The 19,174-nt window shown below is 37.9% G+C and overlaps 1 protein-coding gene across 3 annotated transcripts in view; it reads left to right on the top strand.

Moving 5' to 3' along the window:
• Window positions 1-16,643, top strand: part of kif16bb (kinesin family member 16Bb) — a 36,303-nt gene extending 19,660 nt beyond the window's left edge. For all 3 annotated transcript variants that reach the window (XM_082154267.1, XM_082154266.1, XM_082154268.1), the window contains 7 exons: window positions 1,103-1,222; window positions 1,407-1,458; window positions 1,551-1,688; window positions 3,568-3,650; window positions 5,712-5,773; window positions 12,334-12,403; window positions 13,613-16,643. In XM_082154267.1, the coding sequence (XP_082010393.1) occupies window positions 1,103-1,222; window positions 1,407-1,458; window positions 1,551-1,688; window positions 3,568-3,650; window positions 5,712-5,773; window positions 12,334-12,403; window positions 13,613-15,733 (2,646 nt within the window). In that variant the 3' untranslated portion in view covers window positions 15,734-16,643. The remainder of the gene's footprint in view (window positions 1-1,102; window positions 1,223-1,406; window positions 1,459-1,550; window positions 1,689-3,567; window positions 3,651-5,711; window positions 5,774-12,333; window positions 12,404-13,612) is intronic.
• Window positions 16,644-19,174: the final 2,531 nt, after the last annotated feature.

Below are 19,174 nucleotides of genomic sequence, written 5' to 3'. Positions count from 1 at the left end.
GATGGCACTCATGAACATGGAAGTGCCTCCCATCTCTGTGAAGAATGAAATAAGAGGAGTAGCATTGACACGTGCTACCATATTTAAGAAAAAAAGACGCCTCGCACAGCAGAATAATTTTTCTGCTTCTCATTACCATTCTGTGAAGGGCTGTTCAAATGCCATTAAATACATATTTATATGTGTCCCCCTCTCTCTCCAATCCAACTCCAATGGATTTTTCCTGGGAATATTGATTTAACTGTGACTTTTAAAGTTTAAGATAGGGAATGTTGGTGTTGGACTGTAATGATTTTTAATTAAAACATCAACGCTGTGTTATATCACAGTATTAATCATTAAGCCATGCATAGAATAGTGACAATTTCAACATTTTTCACATTGATCTATGAATTCCTCGTCTTTAGTGGGCAAGGCCTGCATTCAAATCATATTTTGTAGCCAGATATGTCAAAAAGATGGTCTTTTATTTATTCTGTATAGCATTATTTTTAATCTAATATGCATTTTTCTATCGGCTTACTGGATTGTTGTTGCTAAGGATGCACCCCCGAAGTCTTTATACATTTGTAGTGTCACTCCTCAAATACCAAGCGTCTTTTAGTAGTCTTATTTTCTGAACACGTAATGTATTGGTTGTTGTAATGTGTCCTTGTTTTAGCAGGGTTCAACAACATGTCTCTGAGATGGGGTTTGGTTGAATTTCCTTTTACAAACTTTGAGAGTTTGAGATGGACCCATAGTGATCTAAAAGATTTATGGTGTTTTCTTCTCATTTTCACATCGCTCCCTCTCTCCCAGCATCCCCATTCCCCCAACCTTTCGACATATAGCCAAAGCCAGATATTATTCTGCTTGGCCTTGGGGCATGAAGACAAAGTCATAAACAACACACACACTGTTTCCTCTGCTCGGATGCTTTACAATTAAATGTCTGTCATTTCAGATTTATGCATTGGTCCCGCTTCTTTAAACATATTTTAGAGGTTTTTTTTCTTTCTTTTTTTCTGATGGTTTAGCTCATCATCTTTCTTGCCAACCCCCGTCCATCTCATCTCATCTCGTCTCTTTTTCTCTGTTTTCTTTTATGATTCTTATCTAGGAAGATACAGTAGCTCTCAGAAAAGAGGGTATTGGTGTAGTTCTTGATTCCCAAATGCCCTATTTAATCTGCATTGATGAAGATCTACTCAGCACAGGGGTTGTTCTCTATCATTTAAAGGTAGGCAGCACCTCTTCATAACGTAGAGCCAACATGTACTGTACAGTTGAACTCTTCTCCCATTGATGTGATGTTGCTTGTCAGTTTTGCCCAAGTGACATTGTATTGTTAAAAACTAGAGTATTGGTTGAATCGATATTTGCTGTTATGGGGTTTCTAAACATCCCCCTGTTCTGCGGTTTAGGAAGGTAAAACTTCAGCTGGGACTGGAGGAACCGAGCCAGAGCAGGATATAGGTTTGTATTCTGTCCGCATCGATTTTGTTCCTGACAGGAAGCTGTCGGCAATGTCAGACCTTTTTTCATTTTGAGTTTTCTCTGTTTTGCAGTTCTCCATGGTGAAGCTCTTCAGAGGGAACACTGTGTGTTTGAGAACCAGAGAGGAGCGGTCACACTCGTGCCGTTACCAGGAGCCAGATGTGCAATCAATGGGGTGGAGGTGACCCAGCCATACCTTCTGACCCAGGGTAATAAGGTTTACTATATTTTACATTTTAATTTATTCCTATGGTGCAAAGCTGAATTTTCAACAGTCATTACTCCCGTCTTTAGAGTCACATGATCCTTCAGAAATAATTTTTAATATGCTGATTTGTTGCTCAATGAACATTTCTTAGTCAAGTCACCTTCATTTATCTACAATACAAATTGTTTCAAAGCAGCTTTTCAGTTATAACAGGAAAATTATGCATTTTTCGGCTGTTGTTCAGCTGAAGTCAGTACAGTGTTGATTCAGTTCCATTGTAAAGATCATCAATTATTAAATTAGTTCATTTCATATATAAAGCAGTTCTGCAAAAAATGATGTCATCGTCCAGCTCAGTTCAGTTCTCATAGAACAGCATCAGTTCAGCCCAACTAAGTAAGCCAGAGGCGAAAGCGGCAACTGTTATTATTATCAATGTTCAAAACAGTTGTGCTGCTTAATATTTTGTGGAAACTATAATAAAAATAAAAAATCTGGATTCTTTGATGAATTTATTTTATTATTTTATAAATTTATTTTATATATTTAAAAAAATAAAAGTAACAATGTACATAACAGTTCATTTTAATGCATTCTTGTTGAAATTTGTATATAACAATAAGTGCTTCTGCCAAGTAATACAGTAGTATACCCTGGCTGTAGGCTGTTTATGTACACCTTGTGAGTCAAAGACATAACACAGTGGCTTATTAATATAATATTCAGTACATGCAGTATATGGAAACAGATTTGTCTTTTAGCTATTTACAGCAGCTTTGAATTGGAGTCCTCCAATCAGATTTGTTGTCATACCTTAACTGTACAAGCAAACACATTTTTAAACAAATATAGAAAATATGATTCATGTCAAACTGTAGTTTTAACTGGAATTCAAAGAAGCTCTTTGAGTTTGTCTTCGTCTTGCCACTTCAGATCTCCTCTCTACATTCCTAGGCCCGTGGAGTGCAACAGTCCCGCCCTACTGCTTCTATCCTTGTACATGTCCACCAACGTGACTCTCATCTCAGAGTGAGACTCGTGGCACTTCCAGAACAGCCTAACATGACTGAGGTTAAGACTCTGGCGGACAAAGCACCCGACCCGCAGTTAATTGGCTGATGAAACAGATAGAGTGCAGAGGGGTTTTGAAGTGCATGTGTGGGATTAACCTTTCAAAGAGGGTAAAACCTCCAGAATTCAGACAAAACAGGCTAGATCTATTCTGGGTGTAAGATTAAAAAAAAAAGAGAGAGAGAGAGAGAGAGAGAGAGAGAGAGAGAGAAGCCAACTAAAAAGGAGGAGACTCACAAGAGAGTGGGAAAACCATGCTAGTCTCCTTTTCACAAATTTCAATTTGCCAATGTTCCCCTCTTTAGACACGGTGGCATCTGAAGCCATTTCCTTTGAACAAATGATAGTAATTTCCACAGCAACCATGGCCCAAATCCATCTGATGCAGGCTTTTCAAGGGCTTTGTCACCCCTTGGATGTCATTAATAGAGGCAAGATTAGTTTTTTTTCACTCCAGAAAAAGGGAGGAGAGGAGGAGAGAAAGAGAGAAATGGGCATCTGCTCGGAAACCCATCGTTCTCACAATCCCCAGAGAAAGTTGTGTTTCAGTAATGTTATGCATAAAGTGTTTACTAGAAAAGGAAAGAGACAGGTTGGCCACATGTTCAGGATTGTCTATTTTCCCGTCTATCTGTCATCATTTGTTTTTGCCAGATTGCCTATATTTAGTTTTTATTGTAAAGTAATACAGTTATTTACCATGTAAGAGTGAAATAGTATTGTTGGGTAAATTGTGTCGGTATATTGTTTAACAGATATTGCTTATTGCTGCATTTTTCACCATTAATGTTTATATTTCTGTTTGTCAGGTGTGAACATACAACTTGGAAAGGCCACCATGTTCCATTTCAATCATCCTCAAGAAGCAGCCCAACTCCGGGAGAAGCGCAAGGTGGGGGAAAAATCATTCTCTTTTGAAGCTATTTGTGAAAAATTATGTATTTAAAACGCTGCTGGATAAAGGGTGAGCACAATTACCAACTTATGTTAAAAAATGCAAGTCATCAGAAACTGCTCTCAGTTGTAATTGCTATGCCAGTTGGCTGTGTGCTTCTCCATGCAAGGTAGAACAGGAGCTTTCTTCTTCAAAGAGGCACATATACACTTCCCTCAAGCTAAAATTATGAATCCCTCTTGGTATGTTTGCAAAGTACCAGTTTTCTTTTTTTCTTTTTATCTTTTACACCTTTTTTCTTCATTTCCTCAGAGAGGTAAAGTAATTGTGCACCTCAGTGTCTTCTGATAAGAGCCACACATGTCTCTGTCGTTGGTTTGCGAGTATGCACCTTCTCTTCCTCTGTCTTACTTTCTCCTCAGCCTCTGACACTCTCTCTAACTTTCCCTCCCTCTCTCTGTCTCTCACTGCTGTGACAGGTAATTAAATATTTCCTGACTGTTAAGTCTCTCATTGTAAAGTTAGACAGCAGCTGTTTCCTCTTCTGTGCACGGAGATTACAGCGCCTTCTCTCTGCGTGAACTATTCTTACGCTCACAAACAACTGTTAACTTGCCTCACGGAGCTCTCAGTGGCACCATTCAGTCATTTTTGTTGTGCGAAACTTAGTTTTTACTCAAACTGCTCATTTCCATATTACACAATGGAGCATAATAGTTTGAAGATTGCTTGCATAAACTCAATTCATGGAGTGTTGTTTCCATTGATATTTTGTGCCCAGATGAATCTTATTACTTACATTTTATGTTAAGATGATGTCAAACTTACAATTTTTATCAAGTTGGAATGGTTATTTATCAGTGTAAATTATTAAGTGCCACGGTTTAAGTTTTTCTCAATTTTAGAGGAAATACCACCTTACATGTCCAATATTCTGATCAGAGAGTGATATTTAGTGATATTTAAGACAATTGATTTTAAATGCAGCTTACTATCTATCTATCTATCTATCTATCTATCTATCTATCTATCTATCTATCTATCTATCTATCTATCTATCTCTATATCTATATATACATGTGTGTATATGTGTATATATGTATGTATGTATATGTATGTGTATATATATATATATATATATATATATATATATATATATATATATATAATGACAATTGATTTTAAATGCATCTTACTATCTATCTGCATATTATATACACATACATTATATATATACATATATATATATATATATATATATGTATATATATATAATGTGTATATAATATGCAGATAGATAGATATAATATATACAAATCTTTTGAAAACAAAGTTGCACAATACATAAGGTGTTTCTTATATTAGACTGATTCAGATGTCTAAACTTAATCATTGGTCATTTCTGAACCAGTATGACTTTCTATCTTGAGTAAAACCCAAAGGTAGTTTATTTGTAGCATGCTTCAGATGTTCTTCTCCATACAGTGAAAGTGAACCATAACCACAGAATGATTTTCAAGGAAAGATTTTAGTGAATGTCTTCATGCATGGCTTCTGTTTTGCCCCGGTCACCTTCCAACACTGTCCACAGTGAAAACACTGTATGGAAAAGAGCAGCTCAGTCATTCTGCTAAACATCTCCTTTTGTGTTCTATGGCAGAAAGAAAGTCATACGGGTTTGGAACAACATGACGGTGAATAACTGATGACAAAAAATGTGTTTTTGTGTGATCCATCTCTTTAAACTTTCATTCGAACAAAGACAGTTTGCTATAAAAGGTGTTTTATTTCCATGCTCATTGAGGCACATTGCAATCATGTTTACTAGTCTCCTTGCATTCTGCTCTCTCATTTCGATCTGAATGATGGTGATTTGTAGTGTTTTCTAATAGCATGTTTGCTTTAATTAGTGTGCTGTAATTGCGGTGTGTTAGAAACAGCTGTCTTTCTGTTGTGAGAGTGGTTTTTACCACAGTGCTGTGTGTCTATGGATGCTCAACCATCCATTTGTGTGTGTGTGTGTGTGTGTGTGTGTGTGTGTGTGTGTGTTCTCCCCAGTCTGGGCTCTTCGTGTCGAGTGACTCCACTGCGTTCTCCGTGGACACTTTCAGTCATTTCAGGTGAGTACACCTGCTGTGAGACAGACTGTGCTGTATCCCCATCCATCCTCTGATTCATTATGTTATATAACGTTTAGTCAGCACTGTAGCTTTATCTTCTTCCACAAGACATTTCGCACACCACTAATCCTGGAAAAATTTACTTTTATTGCTTCACTTATTACTTTTTATATACCTAAACGTGGACTAGATGGATATAAATTGTCATATTTAGGACACTTACTTTCTTCTAGGATGAGATTTGAGACCTGTTCACATCTAACAACATGGAAGTATAAAATATTTAGAAAGAATTTGCAAATTCACATGGAGTTTGATGTGAATTTTGTCATTCTCTGAAGATGTGAGTTGTTCATCATTCAAGCAAAATAATTGACCCAGCCTCTGATGGGAAAAAATAGCAAAATCCTCAGTTTTGTTCAAGTTTTTCAGTCAATGTTTGTCCTGGGACTGTACATTTAAGTGACAGTTCAGGTTTGTGTAAAAAACAAACAAACTTAAAAGTAAACACTTTTGTCACTCTTTTTAGATTAAACTGACCTTTTCTATATCCCTAGCTAACATTTTCAGTTCTGTTTACAGGTTTTGAGTTGAATTTGGATTCAAATTCATTTGAATTCATTCCACACATTTGACTAATTTCTTTTTTTGGCTCTTAATTGCAGTGGATTGCTAATGCAGTGCTATATCAGATATGTACAATAATAATTGTAGAAAAACAATTACATTACGATGTCCAGAAATCAGTTTCAATAGTACATTGAGAACTCATGTTTAATGTGATAGTTTCATTCTTACATCTACTATATCTATAACAAAATATATAGTTAGTCCCGAGATTCTACTTCAAGTTAGTAAATAAATGCATAGATCCAGTACATAAATACAGGTTTCCCTAGTGGTGGTAGAATTTTTCTAAAGCGCCCTCTTATTGCTTTTTTTTTTATGGTAATACTGTATATGGTCTGGACAGTAATGCCACTGCATGTAAGTAACTGTTAATTCTGTGATCAGTGCTTTCTGATATGTAATGATTAATGTCAGACATTCTTTGTCTCAAAATGTTTAGTCCTGTCAATGCTTCAGTAAATCAAGCCAGTGTCTAAACAGTCAACTACACATTGTTTCTCTTAGTAGCGTGACAATTGAGATAAAATTATATACAGAAAGCGATCAAAGAACCCTCACTTTAGAATCATTGGAGCTGTCTATCACACAGTGAGAGTTTATCAGTGACTGAGTTCTGGACTCTCGCCAAAACTTAGAATCAATGACGCTGTCTAAACTCCACAATGATTCTCTTATTTACATCATGTTTACACTGTTAGGTGATAAAAGTGAAAGCTTTTCATTGCAATGAAGGCTACAATGCTCATTGCTTTTGATAGTAATAGCAGTGGGCGTTTACATTGAAGTCTCATAGCAGACTTTCCTCATTAAAAATCAAAGTGATTGTATATCAAGAGCAGGGACACATTTGTGTGCATTTTGTGATTTCACCAGAAAGAATAGAGTCTCCGCAACGGCATTAAGTGATAGATTGACGCGCTCGCCTGTGTGAAGACTGAGCACGAGCCAAAAGAGAACGTTCCGCCACTGATAACAGCTGGGAAGAAACCTCAGCATAATTTCAAATACAACACATTACAGCTCCAGATCGCCTCTTATTTAACACAAATGAATGTCAACTGGATGATTTATTTTAATTGGGTATCCATGCAGCGAGATGTTTCAAAAAAAGTGGTAGGGACATGTCCCACCTGTCCCATCTGCAAATTACGCCTATGGTAACTAGTCATGTTAGTCCAGGGGTGTCCAGTATTCCTGCAGAGTTTAACTCCATCCCCAGTTAAATGCACCTGAACCAGTAATCAAAGTCTTCAGGATTGCTGGAAAATTTCCGGCAGGTGTATTAAAACAGGTTTGAAGCTTAACTCTGCTGGATTGACCCTCCAGGAGCAGGATTGGACACCCCTGTGTTAGTCTGCGTATGAATTTCCACACACATAAGAAAGTTTGATGAGAAAGAGAATAAGACATGTGGACAGCTAGAGAGGTTCAGGCTGTTCTGTGTCTTGTGTGTCGACAACTATGACAACAAAGAAAGCTCCCAGTCTCCCAACTCCCAGCTGGGAGAATTCTTTCTGACGTGCCACTGTTTGCAGCTGGAGCCTGGAGACGTCATGCATCATCTGTGAACCTCCGGGCTCTTCACATGTACACACAGTCTATGTGTGGCGCTTTAGACGCCTTCGGCAATGTTCTGCACGCTGTTCCCCCTAATTGTTCCTTTGTCGGTGTTTACAAAATGTTTTGTTTGTTTGGTCGTCTTTGGCTTTGTTGTTCAAAGCTTTCTATAGATAATGGATTTGTGTGTTTGAAGTGAGCACTGCAAGCCTAGCAGATTGCTAATTTATTTTGTTCTGGCTTTCATGTGATAGACTGTGGATTTGGTTTCTCCAAAAGCATCAGAAAAGAAATCCTATAGGATTTGATGCATGCATCAAACATGGCTAAATACCAGCAGAGCAAAAAAGAAAACCATTACACTATCCAAAAATGCTTTAATTTATGAGTCAGTTTTGTACCATATATTTATACACTGCTCAGGATACAGATTTGCTGGGCAAGACAAAATAAAAATAAAAATTTTGTTTGTCTCCATTGGCCTGGATTCATGTGTTTGTCATTTTGTAGTTTTACAGTTTCCTAAGGAAAGCTTACAAACGTCAATAGCTTTAACACTACAACAACAAGAACATTAAATCTACTTTGATTGCAACCGATTCAGGAACCTTTTTAAGACATAAAATATTTTTTGTGCCCGGAAAATAAACAAAAATAACGACTTTATTCAGCAATTTCTTCTCTTCCGTGTCATTCTCTGATGCTGTTCATGTAGTAAACACATTTTCTTGTGTATCAGCAGAGCTAAACACTTTATTTTTTTCATTTGGCTTGACTTTTTTTTAATTATAACGTCTTTTGTAAAATCCCTTGAAAGGTTGAAAGGGTTAGTTCACCCAAAAATGAAATTTCTGTCATTAATTACTCACCCTCATGTCGTTCCAAACCCGTAAGACCTTCGTTCATCTCAGGAATAACAAATTAAGATATTTTTTTATTAAATCGGCTGACGCTTTTCACATGACCACCACGACGCGTGCGTGTGATGCTGACGCAGGAGTCGGCCAATAATGAGCCGCCGTTCTGACGTAGAACCCGGAAGTGCTACACTGTGTTTACTATGTCAACAGCGTCAGAGACTAACACTGAAGAGAAGAAATTGCTGAATAAAGTAGTTATTTTTGCTTGTTTTTTGCACACAAAAAGTATTTTCGTCACTTCATAATAATGGTTGAACCACTGTAGTCACATGGACTATTATGTCTTTACTACCTTTCTGGGCCTTGAAATTTGCAATGACGTTGCTGCCTATGGCTGGTTCAGATACCTATCGGATTTCATTAAAAACATCTTAATTTGTATTCCGAAGATGAACGAAGGTCTTACGGGTTTGGAACGACATGAGGGAGGGTAATTAATGACGGAAATGTCATTTTTGGGTGAACTAACCTTTTAAAGTAAGTAAATTGTTACACTTTTTTTTTTTTTTACACTTATAACAAATATGCTGCTATTTAACCATTGCATTTGCTCAAGCTTTATATGTAGGATGAGTGTGTTTATGTCTCCCCATTCACCTCTGCTTCCTCTCAGTTTGCAAACAGAAGGTGTGCTACTGCAAAAGTTCAGTAATCAGCTAGTGAAACAGATGCTTCTCACCTGTTCTGTCACTTCGCTGAAACCTGTTTCTTTCTTTTTTGGGCGTTTTATGTACATTCACAATTTAATTTAATTAAATGCTGCTTCATTTCCTGAAACGTGTTTCAGACAGAAGGAAGTACAAACAAGGTCTTTTCCCTTTGTGAAATTTGTGCAGTGGGTCATGTCTTACCTTTAGGATACAGTTTTGTTTGTCAAAAATACAGTGGGTCTTGTTTTTAAGGATGAGTGTTTTATCCCCACCCAATCCCCTTCTCTTCCTTTGCAAACAGAATGTGCGCCCAGTGCTTAAAGGGGTCATGAATTGAGAATAAAATTTTCCTTGATCTTTTAACATGTAAGAGGTCATTGTACTATTAAAAACTTACTATAAGTTTCAGAACTCAAAACTTCCTTGTTAATCCAAAAACAGCTTTTATTGAAATCAAGCTCTGAAAATGAGTCCTTTCAGATTTTGTCACATTATGACGAAAAACCGCCTCTGCAGAATCAGGTCAATGCCTATGATTACATGACGCGTTAGTGAGATGAGATGGAGAGAGATACAGCATCACTGGACTTAAAGTAACATTACCTTCCAAAGGATCCTATAATGCTAGGAAAGTGTTTATTTATTTTCACAGTGTTTCAGTAGAGCATTATTTGTTTCACATTTTACTGTGGATTCTCAGTCGCAATTTAGAAAAAAAAGACTTTTATGGTAATATATGGTCTGGACAGTAATGCCAATGCATGTAAGTAACTGTTAATTCTGTGATCAGTGCTTTCTGATATGTAATGATTAATGTCAGACAGTCAGACATTCTTTGTCTCAAAATGTTTAGTGCTGTCAATGCTTCAGTAAATCAAGCCAGTGACTAAACAGTCAACTACACATTGTTTCTCATAGTAGCGTGACAATTGAGATAAAATTATATACTGAAAGCGATCAAAGAACCCTCACTTTATAATCATTGGAGCTGTCTATCACACAGTGAGAGTTTATCAGTGACTGAGTTCTGGACTCTCTCGCCAAAACTTAGAATCAATGACGCTGTCTAAACTCCACAATGATTCTCTTATTTACATCATGTTTACACTGTTAGGTGATAAAAGTGAAAGCTTTTCATTGCAATGAAGGCTACAATGCACATTGCCTTTGATGGTAATAGCAGTGGGCGTTTACATTGAAGTCTCATAGCAGACTTCCAACAGAGTGTTCAAATCAGAGGGCTAAAATTAGGGCAGAAAATTAGTTTTTATTTCTGAATGAAATACTAACATTTATAAGTGCACCTCAGGAAACAAAATATAAAAATGCTGTTCATGACCCCTTTAAATATCTGGAATGTTAATTGAAAGGTTGGTTAACTTTGCAAGGACTGAGGATCTGTTCTGTTGTACAAGAGCAAGGCATTTAACCTCAAGTAAAAAAAAAATAAAAAAAAGGTATTTTGGATTAGTTGACCAAGTAGTATAGTATGAAGCGACTCACAAACGCATTCTTATTTGCCATTTCAGGTTTAAAATGCCAACTTGTGGGTAATGGCGAGGCTAGGTTAACAGTAATGTGGTTTTCATTCACACACTGATTAGTATATGGAAAATAGCATGCTTATTTGTAGAACAACAATCAAACAACAAAAACTGCTGGAAGCCAGTCACCAAGAATACAACTCTGTAAACTCAGAGGGTGACAGAAAGACAGCAGAGACCGTGGGAGGGAAACAATCACAGACAGGGCATAGTGATGTATAGAGACTAGAGATGTGAATATACAAGAGACAGTCCAAAAGGAGTCACACTGCTTGGGTAGAAACCTAGAGGATATGTCTTTGCGGCACCAGTCAAGGTTCAGAATTTCAATCTCCTATCTAATGCTGTGCATTGTGCCTGTAGTCTGGAGCCTATCTGACCTATACTTATGACAACCATGTTTATTGAATGCACTATGCTGTAAAATCAGTACTAATTTTGTTCTTACAAATTACGATTCCTTAGTAAAATTATGCATTGCATTTTTGAAAAATCTATGCTTCACCTTTTTACATCCCTAACCAAGAAATGCTCTGTGAAATTGCCTTTGTGACCTGCATTGTAAAACATGTTGTATTTACCTTTGTGTACGAAATGCTCTCAATAGAAGCTCTGCTGTTCAAAAACCCAAGCTTGAGTATAAGATCAGTACTCTGCTGTTGTTTTCTACCGGGGACGTTTCTGACATTTTACAGGGTTTTGACTTGTACATGCTCTGCTATCCGACAAGCTGTGTACGAGGATCCATTAAATTTTTGGCTTTCTGTCCAAAATCCTGTTGAGCTTGACGGAAAGTCGTCTTTGTTTCCCACCAAGCTGCTTTTCCATCCCTGTGCGAACAGTCTGAGGATGAAGTGCTTGTATGTAAATCCTCAAATCTACATGCGCACATTCTATTTAATTTCACAGCTAGCTGAGTGGCCCTAATCACACCCAGACATTTTGGGTCCTTTGCTATTCAAATCTAATAGACTCTTTTGGAGATGTGGGACATTGTGCAGTTTAGTCTTTTTGCCATCCCGTCTGTTGGAGGTCTCTTGTGTCATAACCGTAGCAAAAATAATTAAAATCACTCTTCAAAACAATGACTACAGCATCGTTATTTTGAATATAAACCTAATTGCTTTGCTCTTTTGTGGCCATGCTTAAGTGTAAGAGGAAATATGCTTTTCCTCTCTCTAATCCTTGTAATATTAATACAAATGTTGAATTTCTATCTTGTTTGAATCATCTAAAATGAAGAATGTTTTCCCTTACAGTACCAGAAAGGTTTCTGACCAACCTGAGTGTGATGCAGAAGACTGTTGTTTCTCAGGAGAGAATCACAGGGTAAGAATGTGTTATTAGCCTCCACTTGGTGCTTTATTACTAGATCTGTTTTATTTCTGGATGAATTGCATGAATTTATTTTCTTCTATACTTGAGGTCTAAGAGAAAAATCAGAGGTGCTAAGTTTTGTTTGTGGCTGACTGGGCAGTAGCTTGATTTGTATAACTTGATTTGCGATGTAAGAATACACTGTTTTAAAAAAACAACAAGCATAAATGGAGTTGACCATTGCCTGAAGGCAGTGCCGCTGCATTGCCGCTGTTTTTATGTTTGCACTTGAAAAAAAAAAATGCTGAAATGGAGGCTTCTGATTGAGATGTGAACATACTGTCCTATTCTTGTCAAGTTATTTGATTTCAGCACATAAGGAGATCATTATTTTGTTCAATTAACTCAGTGACTGTATGAATATTAGTCACACAGTGTCTATTATAATTAATTAGACCCTAATTAATACAACTACTGTCTCAGTTTTTAAATAAAACAAGGGCATCAAAAGTGTAATGTTGATCCACTGTAATACCACTGATCGTTTAGGTTAAACTTTTATTAGAAGTATTTTTATTACAGACAGTGCTTATTGGGGTCGTTTCTTATTACCACAGAAACATGCTGTTCTTTTTGTTGCAAATATGGACTGACTGCCTTAAGCATTTGCTTTCCATGCAAATAATTAAAATCCCAAATAATTCAAGTATAAAGGCCCCTTTTCCCACTCCTAGCTAGCATTGATTTTGATGTATAATTTTTTTACCTATTACATGTGTTTTAGGTGGCTTTATGGCTACCCCCTGGTAAGAGAGTGCATCAAATCAATGGCTTAATCATATTTTCATCTGTGGAAATGCAGCTAATACAAATAGCATGCAGAGCATTTCTAACAAATATAAAGGTCCATAGAGTAAGTGTTTCCAACCAATTACTTCTCACTGCTTTTACTCCTGGCTCTTCCATTTATATTGGGTGAAGTGTTTAGTCCACTTAAACAGAGATAAACAGATGCAGGATAAACAGAGGTGAGCAGAAATTAGAAGTTATTTACACAGCTTTTAAAGCCCAGTTCTGAGAGATGCCAGACAAGGTAACTATAATAAAATTGTCTCAAAAACATTTGCATAAAACATTGATACATCTATTGAAATATATTAGAAAATGTAGTCACCTGAATAACTAAACTCTATTGACACTATTAATTTATTCTCCTTACAGATATTTTCCTCATCTCTTGCTCCTTCAAACTTCCTTTTTCCTCAAAACAAGACAGACAGTAGTTTCAGCTGCCCTTCCGAGTATCAGCACGTTCCTGAGACACACATGGCACTTACAGAACACTGTGTCACTAACAACCCTGCAGGAGATGCCAAAAGTCTAGGAAAGTCGCTTCAGACAAGTCTCAACATCCAGTGGGAGAAGCAGCAGTCAGCCCCTCATAAATCAGAAACTGAAGCTCCGTCAGTGGACGTTACACATAAGGAAACAAAGGGGGAGGAAAAAGGGGTGAATGGAGGGCTCTGGGATACTAGAATAATTCAAGAGTGCCGTAACGGGACCTCTGGGCTTCTGGATGTCGAGAAGCAGTATCTCTGTCACCCGATCGTGGGCTCAGAAGGGAGCTTGTTAGCTGAGGAGTCCCATATACAGAGCATGCACTCCGCCACGGGAGGAGAAGCAGCCTTTGTCCCCAGCTTGACTCGCTTGAAGCACTTTTCACAGAGGCATAGCCCACTTACCATGGAGGGCCAATTTAGCGAGCACATTTTATCCAGAATGTCTGTTGAGAGTCATGAAGCCAAAGTCCATCCAGAAGGAAGTGGGCTCAGCTCTAGCCTGGGGAGCCTTGCAAGTAGAGTGTCCTGGATGCTGGCGGACGCAGGGCGTGTGCTTACAAACTCTTTGAAGGAACAAACCGGTGGTAGAGAAAGCAGTTGGTACAATCAAATGTGCTCAATGGTAAAGGATCTACCCTTTGTACACCATATCCAGTTAGAATTGACTCTAAGACCACAGGCAAAACCAACTCTGGAGGCAACCCAGTTTCAACGCAATCTGTCTCACAGTGAGATATTGTCAGTAAGAAAACAGAGTGTAGCGTTGCCTTCCATGCAAGATCTGTCAAGATCCAGAACAGATGAATGGAAGAGCCCTTTGATGGCTTTGGAGACAACTCAGACAAGGGGTTCGGTGACCACCCAGATAAGTGAAGGACTGAAGGTATGCTGCCAAAGACTACACCCTGTACCTGAACCCTTGCTCCATCTCCAGAACCTTCCACCTCAGCAGCTTCTCTCCTGCCTGCACAATGCCATCCCTGCCCACTTGCTAATGGAAGAGCGGGTGTTAGCTTTATACTGGCTCAGTGTCGCCACCTGTTCTCAACCAGATCCACAGCCTGCAGTTATTGTCCTTTTCCAGACTAAGCTTTTGGTGGTCACCTTTGATCCTTTGACTGATTCTTCCAGCCCTACACACTCTTTAAATGTTTTCCATGAATTATCTTTTCAGGAAATGCAGGAGATCCACATTGGTTTTTCTGGGCAGACTGTCAGACTGACGGGCATCACAGAGAACAGCATACTTACCTTGCACACTTGCAATGCAGTCTTAAGTCAAGAACTGTCCCGAACTTTACTTGAGGCTATTTGCCCTTTCGAGAGTGGTGCACTGGACCATCCGCTACTGTCAAGTGACATAGTATCTTTGTCCTTAGACTGGGACTCCCATATTAAGGATTTGCTTCTACCCTCTGGTGGGCGCCTTACATGCTCTTTCCAGAAAACTATGGCTAAGGTGGTCTTCCTGTTACATGGTAACATGCAGGGTGAACGTCCGGCACTTGCGCATGTACAAATACTGCTTTACACGACTGTCAGATTTCAGCGATCAAGTCTCAAGCTGCACACTGACCCCATTGTACCTGTTTCACAGGTGGCACCAATAGAATCTGAGCTTGTCCAGCTTGTCCTGACAGACACACACCTGTGTCTCTTGCGTGAGAATGCTGTTTATCACCCACCTCCACGTTCACTAGCTATAGTGGCACCTCAGGCCCAGTTCAGGCTAATAGACCTGCGGCAGCGTTTGGACGTCCGTTGCGTGCTGGTCAGAGACGGATACGGCAGTATGTGTCTGGATGTGGTTTTGGCTCATGTCTACCGGAAATCCGGTGGTACTGGAGGTCACTCTCAACCTCTAGAGGTCTGCAGTGCTGATGAGGCAGCTGCCCAATCTCCTACCAAGTCTGATTCATCTCCCCGGAATGAAGTGTGGAAATTAACTTTCAGCAGCTCCGCTGAGGCCACCTTCCTGATTAATAACTTGTCAAACATTTGATCAAGGACCTTCCAGCAAAATAATTAATAGCCCAGTGAGGAGAATTCGACAGATGACTACAAATAGCCTGAGTCCACCGAAAACATGACATGAGTCTGTGGCGCTAAGATTTGAGAAATATTTTTGTAATTGTTCTGTTATTTTGTTACTTTTCCATGAAGTTTTATGACTAGCATTGTGAGAAATTTGTCTTACAAAGGGATGAGTAAAGGCCACACACCAAAAAACGATAACTGTAAAAATAACTATATTAGTGTCCACACCAACGCACAATATTGTTCTGTTTATTCTAAGCATGCGCTGCAGTTATGCAGATGTCTGCCTTTAAATGCTTGAGCTATTCTGATTGACTGTCTATGTTTTCAGCAGGAAAAAACCTTGTGAAAGTGATTCCAGCTATATTGTTTCTCTGTGCCATTATCATTACAGTTGTGGTGTGGATTCTGCTATTCTTTTATGTTTAGAACGATTTTTAGAACTATATTTTTATCGATGTAGTTATCATCCTTGGTGTGAATGGGTCTTAGTCATTGGAAGTAGTGCCCATGATTAAGATCATAAATCCATAAGGCTGGTTGAGACCATTGACATAGTAGTAATGCTGGTTGGGCAATATTATATGGGCAGATCAAAAATGATTGTTGATTCAGAGTACTGTATAATGGATCTATAAAAATGTATAATAGGATTAAAGAATCAGTACTCAACCTAAATTTTCATGTTCATTTTATTCAGTGCCAATTATAGAATCTAAAGTGCGAGATTGCTTCAAATTTGCATTTGTCATGTTTATCCCTGTGCGTCACCAGTATGCTTTTATAGTGTAGTTCATTATCTCAGATTGTACAGTTAAAGTTATATTGTTTCGGTTGAGCAGTGATGTGCCACCCAAACATAAAAAATTAAAATATGTTTTTTATTCACTCTCTCTCTTCATTTTTCACACTCTTCCCTACCTTGTCTTTGACTCTTATATCCTTGCTTCACAAAAAAGTCATGTTGTATGCCTTCAGCTTCCAGCAGCTATCAGTATGCATCTCTTGAACTCGTCATGGTGTGGGGAGATTCCAAGGTCAAGGTGAGATTGTTTTTTTTCTTCTGAAGGGTCACTTAAGTTCACTGCATCACATTGCTAGCTAATAGCTTCATGGCCCCTTTTGTTTCAGACCCTGCTGTGTAATATATTAGTTATGGTTCTATCGTGCCTCCTTTTTGCCAGCCATGCTCCCTGTTGATGACTTTATGCCACTGAAGAAGAGGAGCAGGAAGAAGACATTCTTCCTCCCTACCTTGTCTAAAAATGGTATACTGTGTAGAAAATGATGGGTGCATGTACAGTGCAATCAACTAGTGCTTTTCTTTGACAATGCCAGCAAGAGAGGGAGAGAGTGCCTTTTAATAAAAGTACATCATGTGCCTTCTCAAAAAATCAGAGCTTTTCACCTTTTCAGACATGAAATACTGTGTAAGTGAAAAGATCCTGTCCTAAGGCCAGATTTTTCCAGAATTCTTTTTTTATGGCAGACTGCAAGTAATATCAGCTGAGCTGTTGTCATGTTTTTTTTAGCAAAAAAGAATGTCATAAGTGTTTTATGCAGGCTTAAGTTTGCATGCATTGTTCTACTGTGCTTCATTCATGTTTACATTTACATTCATATAACGTTAAATATGTGCTTACAATTTTTCCCCTCAATGTTAAACCTTGAAGAAATTAATGGTAATAATTTTAAAGAACTAAATTATGTAAACTCACATGAGATGAAGAGTCATCATATAAGTGGCTTCATAAAAGCGGTTTTATTTAACACAGAAAAATTTAGACATGGAAAAAAAGAACATTCTGTTATCATGAATATTGCTGCCATTCTTGATCTTTGTGAGCTAAAGTGAAATCTGCAGAGAGAAAAAAACCCGCTCCCTATTATCAGCTTTATTGAAAGAGTGTTACCTTTTTTCTTGCTTGCTATAATGTATCAGAGACTCCATAATTCCATATAGGCCCTATACTCCAACAGCACAGTCCTCATAAAAGTGGATTGATAATCCTCCCTTATCCCTTTAATGATTAGTTTTTGCCCATTTTGGCTGGTTTTTGGTTTAACAGATTTTAGCTCTAACATCTATCTAAATAAGCACTCCTAAAAACCTTAATGAGCAATTATCACCAGCTCCTTTAATTGCATATGAAACATCAGTGATCAAGTAAAGACAAGCAGTCAGCAAGCCATTTAGCACACGAAGTGGAATTGTGGATTTTTTTTATATGCTTAATGAAAACTTTGAGGGATGTAATGATGACATCTGCTTTACTGGTGCTTGTCTAATGAAGCAAAGGTTGTCTTATTCACACATGCACTGTTCACATGAGCGCTCTGTTCCAAAATGAAACATTCATTTAATACCAAAATGTATTGATAATCAATTTTTAATTATGCTGAACAATCCCTTATTTTACTTAAGGTAAAGATTTTTGTGCTACAATTGCTACTTTAAATATTGATTTATTTTTACGACATGGGCTCTTCCACTCACACAGTATATGACGATACTTTAAACTATAGTCGCCATTGGCAACAGTCTGGAAAACTTTGTGCGATTTATGGTAGTGGTTTCAGAAATGAACAGGATTTGTGAACCAATGATTTTCACAAAATGGTTCAGTCAAAAAGATTCATAAAAGTTTATCGAAATGGCTGTGTGCTGGCAAGTTTGAATCACATTCACTTATTGAGTGAGTTCTAATTCCCTCACTGAACTGTATGAGTCACTTTTCAGTTACATCTGATCGAAATGAACCGGGAACCAGTACTGTGTATATTTTCGGTTCATAAGACAAGTCGTGTAATTAAAGATTAATATTCAAAGCATTATAGTCAGTTAATAACGGTACTCTACAAACATAAAAAAAAATTGCAACAATTTTATAGGTGACAGTTTAGCATTTGAGGTTCAACTGTGAGGTTGTTTGACAGTGAGGCCATTCACATTCACAAGTTTAGAGCTACAAAAACTCATGTATCATTAAACTAATAAAATACATTACAGTGTGATTCTTTTACTCGTGTTTTGTGCAGATAAAGAGAATGCATCCATCTCTGTGATGAGAGAAAAGCTTGTTTTATTTTATTTGGAGTCATCACATAAAAAGCCTCCCTAACAAATAACCGTTATTGCAGGACGAGAGCTGTGTGACGCTGGATACCATTATTCAACCCAACAGAGGCCCCAAAATTTGCTAGCTACCATGATAACAATAGTAGAGTCTGTATTGCTGTCATTCTAGTCAATCAATTGTGCAGGGCAGAGGGCTCTGTGCCACTGTAGTCTCCTTATGGATGCTTTTTGAATGCTTTATCCATCACATTAGAAGCAAGCCTGTTTGAAATATAACAAATAAAGGCAAGATGACAGCGCGAATAGAAAGGCACCCTCTTCCCGCTC

This window comes from Leuciscus leuciscus, assembly GCF_965113295.1.
Source record: "Leuciscus leuciscus genome assembly, chromosome: 22".
In the NCBI taxonomy this organism is placed as follows: domain Eukaryota; kingdom Metazoa; phylum Chordata; class Actinopteri; order Cypriniformes; family Leuciscidae; genus Leuciscus; species Leuciscus leuciscus.
Note: the sequence above shows the minus strand (reverse complement) of the source record. Positions and strands in the feature narration are given on the sequence as shown.